Genomic DNA, 19,937 nt, shown 5'->3' on the forward strand with positions numbered 1-19,937 from the left:
ATGCTGAAATAAATAAGTATTTTGATTTTAAATCTTAATTTTTTTCACTTATTATCTGATTGAGAGAAGAAAATAATGTTGACAAATTAATGTGCTTCCATGGGATACTATGGTAAACCTAAAGAACATTAAAATAAGCTATATTTAAATAAATTACTTATTGTATCCTCCTTGAGTAAAAATTTTTAGAAAGGATCAGTATTGATATTCAGAGAACCAGCACTTGATGGTTATTAGGCACCAATTTTGCTTTTTAAAAAATCTATCGTACTGTGTGCTGAATGAATTTTACAAACCAGCGTGAGTGTTAGATTCAGAAAAAATCGCATTGATTAGATCCAAGCTTAAAAATATTTTTTAAAAACATTCGACATCGAAAGTCTTTTTATTAACTGCCCGGCAATTCACTCATTAAAGTGCAGTTTTGATACGAAGAAAACATCCTTTTGTTTTGGTTGAGCTTGAAGCGTGACTTAAGCATTAATTAGACGAAATTAAAAACTTTCCGCAAACTCATAATTCTCATTTCTTACATGGTGAAACACATATTTGAAAGAGAAACAATATTTAAGATATTTTTCTTCTGAAGAAAACAATTGTAATTTTAAGAAGCTTTAAAGTAAAAATCTTAAATTGACTAAATAGGTTAATAAATAAACATACTGCAAAATGATAAAAAGAAAACTTCCAGTGTCCAAATTATGAATGATGTTTTTTCAAATTAACGTATAGAAAGCATCTATTTTTAAAGCATGAAACCATCCAGTTTTTATAAACACAGTTATATCTAGGCTTTTATTAATTTAAATATTTAAATTAATGAAGTCACAAAATAATGATTGTCCGAGGTATCTTGAATTCACATTTTATAAATCCAAGGAATATAATAAATCCAAGGACATTGAAAGATTCAACCATAAATAGCATTCCACTCAAAAAATTCAACCACAAACAAAATTGTGCTTCTGTGAAAGTATTTAAAAAAAATCCATAGTTAAAACAATCTGCTTTTGTTGGCACGGGGTCGTTTTCTATAAGCTGCTAGTGCTTATTTGTATCGCAGATATTTCATATTTCATGGAATTCATCAAGACTAGTAGGGTTATCGTAGCAGTGATAGCTTCTGTAGTCACGACTATTTCTTCTTTTCTCCCTTTTACTTGTTGGTAATTTCTAAAATATAAAACAAGAAATGAAATATTTATTTACATGTTTTGAAATATAGTAAACAATGTCAGAAATGAAAATCCAAACTTTTACAGAAATGAGATCATCGACTGAACTTTTAAGGAAGAACATAAAGCATATTTAAAAATAATTCGCAAAAGTAATTAATTCTACATCAGTGACGGATTTATCAGGCCACCAATCATGCAATTGCGAAGGGCCCCCATGACCATAGGGACCCCGAAGAGGATACAACATAATAGAACAATGTAACAATAATTTTAAATATTTTACATATTACTGTGATAGACCAAGGGATCCCCTAGAATGCGTTTTGACAGCTCCACAAGCCTGAATCCGTAACTATGCTGTTATACAATGAACACAGAACAAGAAAATTACAGTGTGTGTACTAACTCTTGTACTGATGAAGTTCAGTGAAAAAATTCAGATTTAAACAATTTTTTTTTATATTTATAACCTTATTTAAAACTAGTTTTTCCTCATTGTTAGTACTTGCGTAAGCACATTTAGTAATTAAGAGAAAATTTATTTCATTTTCAACTTCGCGCCGGGCTGTGGCTCAGGCAGAATCAACCTTCTGGGGGGGGCATAAACCTTCATATTAGAGGTGAAAAATTTTGTTCTGTATGGTTGACCCTTAAAACCCTCTTTTCGCCTCCACCTGGAATTTTTTTCGTTCATAGACTCCATTTTAAGTTTTAAATATTAGTGCCACCTAAATGTCCTTAATATTGTACCGATGGGGGAAAACTTACTGAGAAAATATCAAAATAAATAAACAACTATTTATATATCATAAGTAGTGTTTCTGTATACATCTTCTTTGTCAGTGCCAGACTTTACAAATACCCTGTAGTAATATATAGAAGAAAATTACTACCACTTAAGCAGTGTCTCTAATTTATTTAGCTGTTTGATGAACATTGCACACGATCAAAAAAGTCAAATTGCAGTGGTAGGACAGTTAAAATAAGGGCATACATTTCAGTAAAGCAATAAAACAAATGAAATATTCAAAAAGGTAAAACATCTTGCTTTAAATTCATAAATTGTCGCATTAAAACTTCGAGTCCATGACAATGAGTGTCAAAAAATTTGTAAAATTGAAACAAACCAAAATATTTATTACTAGTGGTACCCGAACGACTTTGCTCGTAATAGAAAAATTAAAAGATCTTTTGGGTTGCCTGTATATTTACAAATAATGTATGGTGAATTTTCTCGCCAATTGGCTTGTACCCATGTTACGATTCCACGTTATGATAATTTCGTATCTCGCCAATTGGCTTGTGCCCATGTTACGGTTCCACGTTATGATAATTTCGTAATTTACTCGTCCATCTTATGAAATTTTTGTTCTTAAAATTGGAATAGAAAAAGAACCACATCGAATTTTTGAAAAATCGCTTCGAGGTGCACACCCCCATGCTATAAACTAACTTTGTGCCAAATTTCATGAAAATCGGCCGAACGGTCTTGGTGCTAAGCGCGTCACAGAGATCCAGACATCCAGACGCATCCTCCGGACAGAGAGACTTTCAGCTTTATTATTAGTAAAGATAAAGATAATGTAATTATTGTACCGAGACTAAATAGCAGCTCTTTCTCTCTCTTAGAAATATATAAAGGTATCCTCCTCCCCCTTTCGGTCTAAATGGAAAAAAAAAATCCTTATTTCTCCCAAATGTACTAAAAGCCAAATTGGAAGATTTTTTGGCAGGATTATCATTTTTGAAGCTAAATTATGTGTTAGACAAAAGAAAATTTACAGGTAAAACTTTAAAAGGGATGAAAATAATTGGGATTGGAGACAACGAGGTAATAAAATCTAACTTCAATAAAAGTTCTTCAATAAGCTGACATCTGCCTCCAGCAAGGATATTCACTATTCCAGACAGATTAGTTCTAACAAGAGCGAAACTGCAATCTCTGGATGTGATAATCGGACTGTTTCGTATACTGCATGTAAAATAAAGCTTATCTACCAAGAAGTTTTTCTTGTCTACCTGTCAAGTTTTTTTGAATGTTTAATCATTGATGACTGTTTCTTGAAATTAACTCTTCAAGTTCAATAATTTTTTTCTGTCTATACAAAATGAATAATATGTAGTTCATAAATTAAGCACAATATGAACTGCATCAAAATTCAACACTAAGTAGTAAAGTACAGCCCCTGTAAAATATATCATTTTTGTGAGTGAGATATTGCCTCAAACTGAGAGTTAAATTATAGTGGTTTTTGTAGCGTCAATTTTAAATTATGTAATTAATGTTAAATTTTCACGAGAGTTTTTTTTTTTTTACTTATAAAAAGATTTACAATTGATATTAAAAAAAATTAGAACATTTCGTGCAATGAGCTGAATTTTCTTTCAAAATAGCATTTTGAACTAATTTTTTTTTCCATCGTGAAAAATTAGTATTTCATTTAACTGAATTACATTTTGTGAAATTGGCACGGTTTAATATGTTTGCACGGTTATGCACGATTGTTAAAACATTATTCTGTTGAATACTTAAAGTATTTAACACTATTCCTAAAATCAAGTACTTATTACTGAATCTAATTAAATAAAAGAAAAAAAAAAGCTGAAAATGTTTCATAAGCTCCATTTTTTTTACGCTTAAGTTTCATAGATAAAACAAACGTCCACTCAATTACCTCGTAATTGGGGTCGGGCATAAGACTATCGCTGTAACTCAGATCCATTAAATCCTCATGTTCAGCTGATATATGTTCCTGCAATAAATATCAATAAATTATTCCGTGATAATGAAATATTTTTCACTTATGTACAATCACCATTTAAAAAAGAAAGAATAAAAGATTTGTATTTTGTTTACAATAAATATCAACTCAAAGGAATTTGAAAACTGTTTTATGATTCGGATTACTGTAAACAGTTTTTTCTGCAAATGATATGGCTCGAATATTTCAGATAAAATCTCAAGAAAGCAAAAGAAAGGTGCAGTGTTAATATTACAAAGCAGAAAATCAAAACTCATCTCGCCGGGCATGAATTTAAGTACATTATTACTACCATATTTAGATTGCCAGTAAATATTGCCAGTTTTAAATAAAGGCTTGTATTTGGGAGACCATAAATTTCAACGTAAAGAAAATTGAAAAACTTTTATGAAAAAGAATTATGGTAAACAATTTGTTTCGCAAATTATATGGCTCGAATAATCCAGATAAAACTCCAAGAAAACATGTAGTAATGTACAATGTAGTAATAATCTTACAAAGCAAAAAATTAAAACTCAACTCGTCGAGTATGATCCTAGCTTTATTATCACTGACGCATGATCACATAAGCAGAGGAAAAAACTTCGATAAATAAAACCTCAAATAGAATGACAATATTAAATAAGGGAAAAAAATTTATCATCATGAAAAGAAAATAATAAATGAGCTGACCAAAATTAAATGAGAAAGGAGGGGAGGATTTTAGGGAGCGAGCATAACCTAGAATATTTCAATAGAATACTTCAGAATAGAATTTTCAATTCGCCGAACGAAACCCCAAATTTTACCGAATGTTAAAATATGAGCATAGCTTCATTATTATTATTATTTTTTTTTTCAAAAATGCAATTTTGCAATGCTGTCTGGAAATTTGCAGAATCGTCAGAAAATGTGCTGAATAAGTAACTTTTTCGAAGGTCATAGTGACCTCCTATGACCTCCCATCGGGGTGCCCCTGGATACGTTGTTATTTTTGACTGATAGTAAAGTCTTAAAATTAAAATGAAAGAAGTTAGAGGAAAACACGCTTACGTCTCGGGAAGCTCTTCTAGTGGAAGGTCTTCTAGATCCTGGAACTAGATATACCGATCCTGAGCGATGATTTTTCAAAGATGCCCTGATTGTAGTTTCGTCACAGGAACGTCCAGCTTCAGACCACACTCTGAATCGGATGAAAAACAGATATAATACTTTATACTTTTCAAAAAAAAAAAAAAAGGCGAACAATCACTTGATTTTAAAAATAATCAGTACAAATCACTTGCTAATTCGCAAATTTTTCATTGCTCTAAACTCGAAATGTATGTTCCTGCATTAAGGTCAATCATTTAAAGTAATTTTGAACTATGTGGGTTGATCTTGCATCACTTCCTATTTTTTAATGCATTTGGTTGAAAACTCGATGCTGGCAAGGTTAAAATATAAGGCAATGAGAAGCGAAGGGTTGTAGGAGCCAAAATTAAAATTTGAGAAATAATCAGTACAAGTGATAGCAAAACCTCTCCTCGATTTTTTGGCAAAGGTATAGTATTGTTGGCTCTGGTAGGTGCTGCTCTATAGGATGCTGTAGAAAAAAATTTCAACGAAAGCCTGCGCAGGATCTGAACTTCAAACGCGTTTTTCTCAAAACTATAAAACTTCTAATTACATCATAGCTTTGCTTCTCACTGCCTCATATGCGTTTTCTTCTTTTTTTTTTACAAATTAAGTTGGCCAGATTAAACAAAGTTCATTGTATCCGGTGATTCTGAAGTTACTGTTTGGCAGCTACTCTTGAATGTTGATTTGAAGCTGCTGAAATCTCTCGTCCTCTGTTTTGTAATAATTGACATGAAATTTAATAAAATATACAAATCTTGTGATATTATGGTTTATCCCCAATTTCGCTGACATTTCAAATTTCCTGTCCCCTTTAATATATCAAAGGGTATGATTGAACTGAAAAACAGGCAGGGGGGGGGGATAAAATGTCGACGAAACTGGGGAGACACCGATATTATAAATCAAAACAGGGAGTTTTTAAACATTTCGAAATTTTATTTTATTGGATCAAAGTTGCAATACGTCCTTAAAAAGTAATTTATATTATATCAGAATTCTCACGTTATTCGTAGCAAGATATCTTCAACCTGGTTATGTTTCATTTTAAGTATATTTTTATAAATATTTTTTCTTAATTTGGAACACAACTGGGAGTTTTTCTCCAGTTCTAGGCAAATTAATGCAAAAACACTTTAAAAATATCTTGGGGACCGTTAAAAGTATAGAAATTGCAGATGAAAGTTTTCCAAATCACTTTATCCGAAAGTAGATAAATTTACTGTTGTGACACTTTTGTTATTTGTTTTCAAGCATATTTAAAGGTACGATACTCTTTTCACCTTCTTTATTGCACTCACATGTGTACAAAGAACAATACTTAAATATTTCAACACGTAATTATAATACTTAAAGCAAGAGAATTTAAAAAATGCTCCTTGCTGACCCAGGTAGCACACGTTACGTTTAAACGTTTAAAAATGGTTACCGCAGCGTTAATAACCGTTTTATAACGTTTTTGAAACAAAGTGAGCCCAACTGAGAGGCAGTAGATTCAGTTATCTCATAGTTGCACACCTTAGGTTTAAACGTTTCATAAACGTTTTAAAATGGTTGTCACAACGTTGTTAACCATTTTAAACCGTTTATGAAACGAAGTGTGCTACCTGGGGAGGCAGCAGACGCAGTGATCTCATAGATGGTGTTTTTATTTAACAAAACAACACCAGTTACATTATCACAATGAGGAAAAGTTTTATTCTGGTCATTGTTTATCGTATATGACTATCAACAAAGTAATGCCGTGGCTGTGGAGTCGGAGGAAAAATGTCTGACTCCGACTCAAACTCCGACTCCAGATATTTTAGAACATTCGATTCCGACTCCTTTACCCCAAAATCAGTTCGACTCCGACTCCACTAGTCCTGGAAGAGTTGCGGACTTTGAGGGGAAATGACCGACTCCGACTAATGGAATTTTTTACCCTCGACTCCCGACTCCAACTTCTTTTCCCCAAAGTTAGTCCGACTCTGACTCTTCAACTCCGACTTCGTAGCCTGGCTTGATACAGATAAATAAGGCCCTATTTTGTGTAATTTACATGTATCTGCATGAACTGTTTGTGTGTACAATTTCTGCGTCAGCAGTCACGAGAGAGCGAATCCATTGGCTGACATGCATTTGTAGAACTACATCAAGCTTTAACTTGATGATTTCGAGTATAGCACTTGTTGTCACCTTGAATGGAGGTCACGAAAAGTCACTTTGACCTCCCAAAATGGCAAATTTTGTGTGACGCTACTTTAAATTTGTTGAAAATATTGAGTTATTGATTTTTTTTAGTGACTTCTATTGTCTATTCTCAGTAGATGCAAATATTTGCGCATTGGCATGTTTTATCACGTAGGAAAAATTCGGAGCCTCATTCGATAAATATTGAGAATTTTTCCCACCCAAAATTTAAATTTAGAGCGTTACATTAAGTAAATTATAACTACTGGAAAGGTCAAGTACATAAAAATCAGTTTTCATGGAAAAAACTGGATTTTCCAATAAACTGTTTTATTCGAAAAACCAATAATAAAGGTTTATGACTTGTTTCGTTTTTATCTTACCTACAGGCGATAATTATGCAGATGTTTTGCTTCATTGATTCGAATTTATTTCAGCTTAGTTTTTTGGTTAATGAATTTTTATGGGAAAATAAAGCGTAAAATCTTTTTTAAAAATTATTGATAGCATGCACTAATTATGATCAAAAATTCCCCTAATGATTATATTCACTTCCTCATTTTCGGAAACTAAGCTGATTTTCGGCATCTCAAATATATTCAGTAAGACTGAATGAAAACGTAATTGGTCCGTAGAAAAAGATCATTAGTGATAATACTCCTTATATTTTGAGTCACTTACTTATAAAAAGTGGAGAGATTTTTTTTGAATGGAAAACTTTAATTGGGTTGATTTCCTTGAAATAAAATGGAGGGGTTGTGGGAGGCAGTAAAAGACTAACAATGGGAAAGAAAATAGTGGACGATGCTGAACTAAACGGAGGAAACATAATTATCGAGCATGTGCTTACTCAAAGCTTTTGTCCGCTTAAAAAAGACATACTTTTATTGCTAACTACAAGGGCGGGGGCGGGGACAGGGAGACGGTCATGAAGGCCATGACCCCCCCCCCCCCCCAAATTGTTGACACTATTATACGTCCACGTATTACACAACACTGTTATACAGCACTATTATACCACCACTATTATACAACAAGATTTAAGTTGATGATTTCGAGTATAACACTCATTGGATGGAGGTCACGAGAGGTCACTAAAACTCAAAACGCAAATTTTGCTTGACGCTTCTGTAAATTTGTTGAAAATATTCTGTTATCGATTTTTAGGAGGGTTGATTTTTATTGGGAGGGGGGTGATGAAGGTCATGAACCCTCCCTCCCCCCTAAATTGTCGACAATATTATACACCCTTATTGTTTTTTCTGCCGCTTTTTAAATTTGCCACAAAGTTCCATGAATAGTGAAACAGGATTATAGGGAATAAAACATGCCATGAAATTTTAAAGCTAAACACTTTCATGAAGCATATGCTGCACTAAATATTTTCATCCAGTTTTTATATTAAATGCATTTAAAGCAGGTTTTCTATTTAGGCTTTTGCACGAATATGATGTGATTTTATCAAAACAGCTGTTTTTGTGCATTACGATCACAAATTCCAACATATATAATTGGCTCAAAATTATGTTAACTGGTGTCAAAATGAGTGCAGTTGTAGTTCTACTAATGCACGGAATGCCATGTTTTGAATATTTTTAAAATTCAGTATGTGCCAATATTTTCTGAACGAACACATTACACGTGCCAATAATTCAGAAGCTTTTACTTTTTTCTTTATATAATGCAAAAAAAAAAAAAAAAAAAAATCCGCGTTTTTCCGCTTTTTTTTAAATGAATTTATGCGTTTTTACAGTAGTTGAATGCATTTCCACCAATTTTGAAAATAGTGTTCAAGTCTGTTATGGGTTCTCAAAATAAATAAATAAATAAATAAACAGACAAAACTAAAAATGCATTAAAATAAACGAAAGTCGGCACAAATATGTATCGGAGTGAGTACTGCTGTTGATATGGCTTTGGCACCAATTTCTCTAAAGCAGGTGCCACATTCGAACGTTTTCTCTCTTAATATCATTTTCCCTGCTATGTCTCAAGAAATCTCTCATTTCTGGACTTACGTTAATCGGGTTGCAAGTTACAGATTTGTGCTTGTATTTCCTTATACTATTCCCTACAAAATAAATTGAGTACGTGCCCCTGTCTCCCAACGAATTGATGCGTCTACCTATTAGTTTTAGTTAACAATATTTATCTGGCGCAAGATATACAGGTAGTTATCAGAATAATAGAAACACTTGGAACAATTTTTGGGAATCGCTACTCTGCAGTAAATGTTCTGTTTATAAAGGTGCTCCTCTAACTGTAATCACTCACACTGGTGAATGGAGATGATGACTGAGTGATGTGGTCACTTTTGCTGCTGTTGTTCGCTTTTTAGACATTACAATCCACTTCAATTCCCGTCGGTTTCTTTCTCCGAGATTCTCTTTTGCGTCCACTATTTTGCTTTGCCGAGCTTGTCTTATCATGCTGTGTGTATGCTGTCATAACTTTAGATACTGTACCTCTAGAAGCACCAAAAAATTGAGATATTTCAGATACACTTACTCCAGCTATACGCGCTCCAACAATTTGGCCTCTTTAAAAATGTGAGAGGTCCGACATTTTACGCTCTTGAAAAAAATCCAAGACTTCCAGAACTTCCGTTAAACCACCATATACTACCAAAAATATATACATTGCTATTTATGAAAAAAATAGAAATCTAGTTTTATTCTTTATTAGTTACGAAGCGCAATCAAAAATGTCACTTCTATTCACATGTGTTTCCACTATTTTGATAACTACCTGTTGTTTTACTACTACCAATTGAAAATCAAGGCAAACTGACCGTTGTCGTGTGTTAGAAGACGAAGGTGACAAATTCACTTCGTTGAGAAGCTCGCTGTGTGTCATACTGCCCCTCCTCGGTATCCACAGTTCTGGTTCCAGACCATAGTGTCCCAGTGAACTCCGACATCTGCTGCCCCTGTCGCTCAGGTACTCATGACCACTGCCCGCATTGGCTGCCCTTGAGCCTTGACTACTGGCTAAGGACATCCTGCGACGCCCTTGCCCCGTGCTACGTGAAGGAGGGGGTAGCCTGGTGTCTCTTAATTCTGATAGCTGAAAGGAAAAATAAGTCTTGGTCATTATCATGTTCTGAGTACAAGTCTTTCAGCTATCAGAATTGAGTATCTCTCAATTAAAATAGCTGAAAGACAAAAGAAATCTTTGTGATTATAGTGTTCTGTATAAACTTCCCAGATGCCTTTAAAATGCTGAAATCACTATCTTAATAAATCAAAATAAACAATTTTCCTTCACAGTCAAATCTCGTTTTAGCGATGACTTTGGTAGCCCCCAACTCAAGTTACTTAGGAACAACGAAATTTCGTTACAGCGAAATGATTTTGCTGGTTTCTTCTAACTTCGTTAAAACGGGATTCGACCTAATTTTTGCACTTGATGCATATTTTTACCACATGAAATAGTTAATTAATGTGCAAAATAAGATGAGAGGAAAGGAAATTAAACTAGAAACGAATTTTGCAACCTCCCACTATCCCCATAACTTGCGCTACTTTACGGTTTTTGAGTATAATTTCGGTTGGAGAGAATATTTCTTTTGGTAGTAACACATACAAGTTAAAAATTAATGTAAAATTATTTCAAAATCTATCTTAAAAAAGGCCAGAAAACAACAATAATTATAAAAGTGGCGACCTTCAAAACATTTTCAGCTGTTACCTTTTTCGATTCAGTCGGCAAATGACGAACCAGGTCTTAAACTTTATTAACATGCAATGCCCGTTAAATGCTTAAATGTATGCAATTCTTTTGAATAATTACAACTAAGAATATTTATACAAATTATTGTCCGTAATCTTAACATAAGCGCGAATTTTAATATTCCCCAAATGATGCCTTCACCCTACTTTCTTTCAAACGTCCTTCATAAAATATGCTTTTCGCCGACATTTTATGCAGGAATGTTTCATGAAATACTTTTTTCTTCTGCGAAACTTATATTTTACTGTGGGAATCTATACTACTAGGGAAACAGCTGAAGCTTATAAGTTTCCATTTGCATAAAATTTTGACTTTTCTCTTGCGAAAATCACGCATGGCTGATCGTTGTGTAAGACTTCTTCTGAATTTCTGTCTTTCTTTGTTTATTCAAGTCATGTTTTATAGCATCTATTTGGTTATCATCGTTTTAGCCATCTAATTTATTAATGTATCGTGCTTCATATAAACGTATCGAAGCACAATTTTCCGTAAACGTAATTATATGCTTTGTATGTTTTCATGTCTATTTAGGTGTAGCCTTTTTTTTATTCCTACTTCAGCAAATGTAACCGTTTCGGAAGTGCAGTTTTCTCCCAACCTTATTTAGAAAGATTATTGATAAAGTTATCGTAACCAAAATTAATCTGAGAACTACAGAACTGCGCCTATTTGAGGATTAGGATTTTTAGTTACATACACTCTAGTTACTTCATGTTACCCTGATGCATGTTTTTAATAAAGTTTAAAATGTACAGCATCACTCTTATTAGTGACAATACTAATCGGAAAACGTGTAGATTATAATCATGCCAATTTTATATCCTTCATTATTTGGTGACAGTAAACCTCACCAAATAGTAAGTCGGAAAATTTCTCTAAATATTAGGGATCAATTAAAATGTGTTTTAAGTAACCGTATTTGTAAAACATAACTGGTAATATAGAAGATTCTTATAGCAATTTATAAAATTTATGGCATAATTACATCTGAACATTGATCATTTATTTATTTATGTGAGATAGTCTAACCAGTAAATGAGCACACCATAATGAATTAACAGTTCGTAATTTAAGTAAGAAGAAATTACAACCTTTTTTCGGATGTCTTTTCATCACTAAGCTCATTTCTTTTGCACCGAAACACGTGTCTGCAGTAATCTGCAATTTGTGCATTTTGATGTTGTTATTTTTTACTTTACTTTTCAGCACAAAGGTATCTATTTATCTTAGTTCGTGATTAGTTTAGAACAATAAAGTCATTATTAATTTACTTTTTTGATAGCGACACTCAAGAACCCAAAATCAGTAGTAACAATATAAAATCAACAAAAACTTCTGTGCAACAAAGTAACATTAGTGAACAACGTATAAACAAGCACAACTATAGTAAATTGATTGCAGACAATGTTTCGAGATTTTAAGGGACCTCTTTTCCAATGCAACGAAGTGTAAACTTTAGGATAAAAATTCGTCCGAGAAAGCAAATTGCGCTCTTACAACAGTGTTGATTTTTAAAGCAAATTGTATGAAACTGTGCCAAGAGTTTCATTTTTCTTTAAAATCAACACCAAATGTACTGAAGCAGTACTGAAATGTACTGTGCAGGTGACTAAGATTAGTAAATGTTCCGCTCTCAGAAAAAAAAAAAATAGATGGTCATCATAATATTACCGTCACCACTTGTTGATTTCAATAGTCACCTAACTAAATTATCAAAACTTAAATGGTTGCGTAGTCCGACCACTAGCGGGATTGAAGAAAAAAGTTCATAATTTCAAGGCTCAAGCTACTATGGGGTAACTTTTAAGTAAGGAAACTTCAACCTGCAGATGAGGCATGATCTTTGGCCTAGGATCTTTGATAAAAGGGATAAAAAAAAAATAATTTGAATTTTGACATCTGGAATTCAAATTATGTTTTTCGCAATCACGAGTGTGTGTGTGTGTAGGCGTGTGTGTTTGTGTCTGCGTGCATGTATGAGTGTGTATGAGTGTTTGTGTGTGGTTGGAACGTGCCGGTTGACGGTGATGCTGCAGAGGGTGCTGGCGGGAAAATAAAATCATAGCACATCAAAACAGTCAAGTGAAAGCAATAAGCAATCGTGATTACTCAAAAAAACAGCAACAACAGCCTATTTCTTTTAGCAATAAATTTACAACCCAAAGCCCGAATTCTTAATCACCACATAATCCATAAAATAAAACTTGTCTCTTGTGCGCCTTTCACTACTGCAAACTATACTTTAAATGTTAAGTTATACTTATATATCAGTTTCAGAAAAGGAAATAAAAAATCACCTGTGCTATACATGCTTCAAATGAGAGCTTATCCAAATGGCATAAGCTACCTTGCCGTCTAGGTACACTAGGATATAGCGAAGATGCTTCGCATACTAAAGACTGTGTACTCATTCTTCTTCCAGATGGCAAAGTGGTATAAGAAGCACAAAATTCTTTTCCCAATACATGTTCCAACTCCCTACTGAACAGCATCTGGAAAAAAAGTTTTAAATGTTATTTAACAAAGTTTATCTCGTTAGAAATATTTCAGTTAAAAGTCGGAAACAATATAAGTATGCATGCGTTGTCATTATTATTATTATTATTTTTTTTTAACATAAAGAAAGCTAAACTATATTTCATTTCTTGAACATGGAATACGTTTAGTGAAAATAATAATTCATTGATATTTCTGTATAGTTTCTTTCAAAAATTTTAATAAACTCTGCGTAAAAGTCTCTTATTATTATTTTTTCTTTCCAATAATGACTCATAAAATAGGTTTAAATAATGAACTGGGGGAAAATATTGAATTATTTGTGGAATTTGAAGTCAATGCATAATGGATGAGTTCTAAATTTCAGATTTAAGTGATTAAAATGGGCTGAACATCGAGATTTATTAGCTCAAATTAGGTGTTTTGTGGAGCATTAATGGAAACTTTTGCAATTGAAAAAGTACTTAAAAGAGAGCTAACAGCTAATAAAATACTTCGTCTGAAAGTTTTTCAAACAAAATGCAGCAGAAAACTTCCAATACTCCAAATAGATAAATAAATAAACAAATTATTTAGAGAACAGAAAATGCGTTCTATAATCGTTATTAGAATTGTCCTACTTTAATGCATTATACTTTTTTTTCAGAGTAAATGTAATAGGTCCTATCAGAAATTAATGAATAAATTTATTTATCTATGGTTTGGGTATATGCGATCACATCGTAACTATTAAAACTATACTGATTCAATTATTTTTAGAACAATCATAAATTACTAGGAGTTAATTGAAAAGTTGGTTTAGTAATCACATGATGCATTAAAGCCCCTAATTTTAATTACTGAATTTTCGCGGTTTTGTATTTAAGTACAATTTCTTCATTTCATTCAAAAGTCATGGAATATTTTAGAAAAATGTAAAATTGTATCCTTCATCCCAAAAATCTGCTCATAAATCAAAAATAAATTACAATTCAATCCTTTTACAATTTATTTCGTGAAACTTAAGTTACAAACTGGTTCTGAAGGTTAAATAAAAAGCATATTTTCAAAACTATGCATAGAAAAAAAAAGAAAAAAACCTTTTAATGTGCAAAAATTAAAAGCACAATGTGGGGTCGTTTCCGAAATTTTAAAAGTATTTTTTCTGAAAGAGCAAGCTCAAAAACATGGGATATGACCATTTTTTAGATAATTTGTTTAAGTTTAATATTTTTAAAAATTACTTAAATCGATGCGCTTTCGTTGTTTATGTTTCTGCCCGATGACATCACAAATGATGAAATGCCATTCAGTGTTGCCATTCACAGATCAAAATATTTAATTCGCATCTTTACTTACGTGTATTGGTAACGATATGGTTGATAGCAAACGTAGATAGCAATTTTAATTCGCTTGTTGATTATCATAACGTGGAACTGCGGTAGGAAGATGCGCCAAAATGCATCATTTGTGACGTTATCAAGACCACGCCTTGTTTGAAAAATCGGGCATTTAAAAAAAATTAATTAAAGAACAACTGTTGGGAAAATAAAAATATTTTCTGAGTCTATGTTATTTTTTTGCTTATTCTATCAATTTCAGTGGCTAAAAGTTGTACTTTTGACTGAAGGAAACAACCCCATTCTTTAGAAAAACGCAATGAAAACCTAATATTTTATTTTAAACATCTATTTTACACTTTAAATTTATTGTATGCTTCTTTTTAAAATGACTTTCGTGAAATATTTCTTTTGGTTTAATAAGTTTTAACTTTGAAAACAAAAACTTGATGTGCTCAAGTAGTATGAAAATAGGACCACTTCACCGAAGGATTTATTTTAAATATCAGACAACTGAATTAGAAAAGACATATTTACCTTAGTACAAAGACCTCTTTAAAAAGTCAGTGCAGCCTCCACCACTTGATCAATCCTAACACCAATCTCGAAGACGCAGTGAGTGAACAGAAATATACCAACACCTGTTGATGGTACAGATACGTTTCCTCCACCTTGTTCTTGAAGAGACTTCTCCATCACCTGATTTTTAAACATTTTCTTCCGAAATTCACGACATGCATCCAGAATTATTTCCAACAACACCGAAACAAATAAAACTGAAGAGTACCATTCCCAACCGTGAAGTTTAGATTGATGCACAATGAATAAAAAAAAATTATGATATCTTTAACGGGTATTGTAATATCATTTCACGTGGTGCAGTGTTAAAAAAAAATTTTTCATGTCGTTTATAAGGTTTGTAATCCCATTTTGTAAAGTGTTCTGCGAAGATTTATTTTGAAAATAGCATTAATATAATATCTTGATGATGCATATGAATACTTTTACGAGAGAATTCTGAACACACGCAATCTCTGAGTGCTACTAAAATATTTAGTAAAACTTTGATAACTTAAATTTAAAATTAATTTACAAGTCCAAAATACAAACGTATAACTCTTCTAATGCTTCTTCTCTAATGTTGCATTTTATTCTATCACTAATGTTTTGATGAAAATTTGCAATAAATTTAAAAGCTGAACAAGCAGAGTTATGGAAACATAAAATACACCGCCAGCTCAGGTGTTCCATCTGAAGACTACAGTTTCGTGCTTTTTAGCATTCATCAGCCCGGAATAGGAAGTAACTGAACTGAAAACGGAAAACCTCTTAAAGCAGCTAAACGAAATGGTAGCTAATGTGGAATTTGCACACCAGACGAGTGACCGCAGCAATACTGCCGTTCAAGATTGAAGGCAAAGCTAGTTATTTTGCAGTAAGTTACCACCCTAAGCCAGGGCTAAGGCAGAAATACATAAAATACACCGCCAGCTCAGTTACTGAGTGTACTACAACTGAGCTGGCGGTGTATTTTACGTATTTCTGCCTTAGCCCTAGCTTAGGACGGTACCTTACTGCAAAAAAGTTATGAAAAGTTTGAAGTTTTTGGTTTTAGTAAAACTTTAACTGTAATAAACTAATCGTGTATAACAAAAGTTATACTTTTTTATTTTTTACAAAATCTTATATCACAAAAGTTTTAAAAAAAGTAAGTTAAAAGAAAACATAGAAAAATAAAAAGACTCATCGGAAAAATTCTACACCTTAAATTTTTATTAATCACTTCCAGAATAAAATTAAAATATCTTCGGTTCACTCAAATTAGTCACCTTAAATCACACATCTTTGTTTCATTCTTTTGCTTCCCTTCTATAACTTCATAACACTTGAAATTTTTAAATGTTAATAGATAGATTTACCCACAAATGTGCATCAATCTATGGGAAAAAGAACATTTGAAATTAAAAGATAGTCACCAAAACCGAACACCATTACTTGTGCCGATGAAAATCCTTAAATAAAAGTGTTGAAAGATAGAAAGGTCCGGCAGTTGTGTTCTATTTCTAGCAAAGTATGCGAATAAATGACGTTAATTAATGAAATTCAAAAATTATTCTATTTAGTATCTAAACATCAGTATTTTTTCGGCCTGTAAACACATTTAAAAAAATCCAACTTACTGCTAACATTAAGCACTTTTTTTTTGTCGTTGAAACTTCTATCAACGTACCATTAAATGTCTTTTTTCACTAAGTAATTTTTACACTCTCTTAGATACTATTATAAATCTGCTTAAAGTTTAAATATTTGAATAAATGGAAAAAAAATATCTCTGTAATGATTTTAATATTAAAAAGACATTTAAAATTAGTTTTTATACTACTTAAGTCTCAAAATATGCTTAGTTGTCATTAGCCATTTTAACAGTTGATATTTTTTTCTAAATGGTTTTTTTTAAGTCAAAATGCCCTTTTCTTTAGTTATGCTTAAAAGATTTAGTAACTCCTTTTTTTTCCTGTAGCAATTGAAAGCAGAAATTGGTCTAAAAACAGCAGTAATTTTTTTAAATCTTTTTTTCCAAATGATATATTTGATAGGTTTTTAATGACAAGGAGGAAAATTTTTGAAGGTCACAGCAAGCTATTATATACGTCATGGGGGGGGGGGGGGGTTCAATTCCGTCTCTATTAAAAAACTTTAACTTTTATTTTATTTGCAATGGTCATACGATTGTCGACATTTGCAAACAAGTTGAATATGGAGCAGCTCCAAAGGTACAGGATAATTTTTCCAAACTTTTTTCGCCAGCTTCATACAACACAGACATAACCAAATTACAATATTACGAATTACAACTCCTAAACGATACTTTAGACATTTGTTGTTTTCAAGCTGTTACTTTACAGTTAAATATTAAGTGTGAACTATAATTTATTTAAGGTAATCACTGAAAATTGTGAGTGATATCTAAAACACACGTTTCATAAATATACAAAAACAGTAACAAATTTTATTGTGTCCAGGTTTACATCATTGAAAATGCTCTCAAAGCACCTCCATGCAACATATGAATTGAAAAATATTCATACGATAATATATTAGTATTTGATATCTTTTTCTGAAATGCATATGAAATCGAGCATCTTAAAACATTTCGTGATTTTTCTTAGTAACAAATGAGACTTAGAAGGCGACGTTAAATACAGCCATTGGAGTGCATCATTACATACGATCAGAAGCATCATTTGTAAGCGCAAGTTGCAAAATGGGGTAAAACAATTTTTCTCCTGAAAAAGCATATCAGTGAGGAGCAAGATTTTTAAATACGTATCTAAGGCTATATCTAAATGGATTAAAAAATAAAAATGACGTAAGTATGAACTTGGGTCAGTGGTAGCAATTAAGATTTTTAATGATACCAAAAGTGGATTTTTTTTTTTTTTTTTGGTTCAAAATAAATACGATCGATAAAAAAAATTTATTTCTCTAACATAAAGATGTTCAATTCAATATGAAATTATTGTTGGATAGACGAGTTGGAAATTTATCAGCAAGTATAGAGCAAGACATATATGCTTTTGGGACCAAAGTATTGATAGTGAAGTACTTAAAACGTATGGCATAAAAAGTTCTGGGTTTCTGACTTATAAATGTATTATTATCTCCAGCTATTAAACAAAATATGATTTTCAGATGCTAGAATAGTTTTTGATTTTTTAAGTATACACAACAAATCAAGTTTTTCATTGTAACAAAGAAGCAGTTATGTCCTAAGTTACTTGACGCTCCATTAATAATCAAAGACTTAGAAAATGATTGTTTTAATAAATAGCTGTCTTAAAATTAGAGCACTGGAACTAAATCTAAAAATAAAACTTTGAACAGTATGAAATTTTTTAAGAACACACAAAATTAAAGGCCTTTTTTTAACGTAAGGAAAGATATTTTCATTTTTTCGCTGGCTTTTTTTTTTCCCTTCAAATTTCCATGCAGTATCACGGGCTTAATAATTGAGACACGTTAACAATTATCTTATTCATTTTTTTTACCAATTTTGAAAAAGACGCTCTGCCCTTTTTGCCTTGAGTAAATTTCATCAGCCTTGAAAGTAACAAGATTTAAAAGATTGCTTTCAAAACAACTAAAAAAAAAAAAAAAAATGCACACTAATGTATATTCAACATTTTTTGCCTTAAAACCAATACTTCAACATTTCACTGATATGCTTGAGAACGATAAGTTATAGACAATATTTACGATAACAAAAGAGCAAAGATTATTGCACCGACTCGTAAAATAAAATCTGAAAAAGAGGTTGCTTTGATTTTGCTTCGCTTTGGAAAAGGTGACAGACAATTTTGAACACCGATTCCACTCCATTTGGCATTTGAACTCTCTGAGCAATAATAGTATTACGTGAAATCTCGGAAACATGTTAGTTAGCCAGAGTCTGAAACGCGTGAGTTCTTTCCTGAGTCTTTCACACACATACAACGCATAACACTTTCCTCATTCCCGACGCTCGGCGTTCTGTGAATGAAGATGTGTATTTGTAAAATTGTCCTAAGATAATTCCGTCATTCATAATTTCACCAGCCGTCCAAGTCCGGAGGCATCCTGTAGCTAGGATATGGCGCGTTTACCTGCTTTGGGTGGCTGTGCTTAGCCCTCGGTATGAGGACAGTTGGAACTTGGAAGTCGGCAGATATCTGGTCGTCCATGCTTTCGCTTCGACGGCTTCGCTTCATTGTGGAATTGGCAACTTCTTCCTGCAAAGTGGCCGTTACAGTTAGATTACACTTTAAAAATTCAGGAAACTTTTTATGGTAAATATTACTATAAAAATTTGGTGTTTGCAGTACAGGAAAAAATTCCAAATTGTACCGAAAAAAAGAACGATTGCAGTGCCAATGGATGCACCACGTGACTTACATTGCGAAGCAGAAAACACTGTATTTTCCCCTTACTCGATGTGTTCCAACTAGAATGGTGGTCAGCAAAGCCGACTGCCAACCTTAACACGAAGGTCCCGAGTTGGAATTTGCGCCACGCATGTTACGTTTTTTAACTCTCGTTTATTCTACTGCATAATTTTACAGTAAAATAGGAATTTACAGTAAAAGTTACTAGCAACATAGATGCCAGTAACTTTTACCGAAAAATTTCAGGATTTTTTTCAA

At 32.4% G+C, this 19,937-nt stretch overlaps 1 protein-coding gene across 1 annotated transcript; it reads right to left on the reverse strand.

The window, feature by feature from the left end:
• Positions 1-940: 940 nt before the first annotated feature.
• Positions 941-15,453, reverse strand: LOC129222952 (uncharacterized). The gene is made up of 6 exons (XM_054857514.1): positions 15,340-15,453; positions 13,240-13,434; positions 10,002-10,276; positions 4,973-5,102; positions 3,854-3,931; positions 941-1,173 (listed from the first exon to the last, which is right to left on the reverse strand). Exons 1-6 carry the CDS (start codon positions 15,451-15,453, stop codon positions 1,069-1,071), a joined length of 897 nt encoding a protein of 298 aa, XP_054713489.1. The 3' UTR covers positions 941-1,068.
• Positions 15,454-19,937: the final 4,484 nt, after the last annotated feature.

The sequence above is a fragment of the Uloborus diversus genome, chromosome 5 (assembly GCF_026930045.1).
Source record: "Uloborus diversus isolate 005 chromosome 5, Udiv.v.3.1, whole genome shotgun sequence".
Lineage (NCBI taxonomy): Eukaryota > Metazoa > Arthropoda > Arachnida > Araneae > Uloboridae > Uloborus > Uloborus diversus.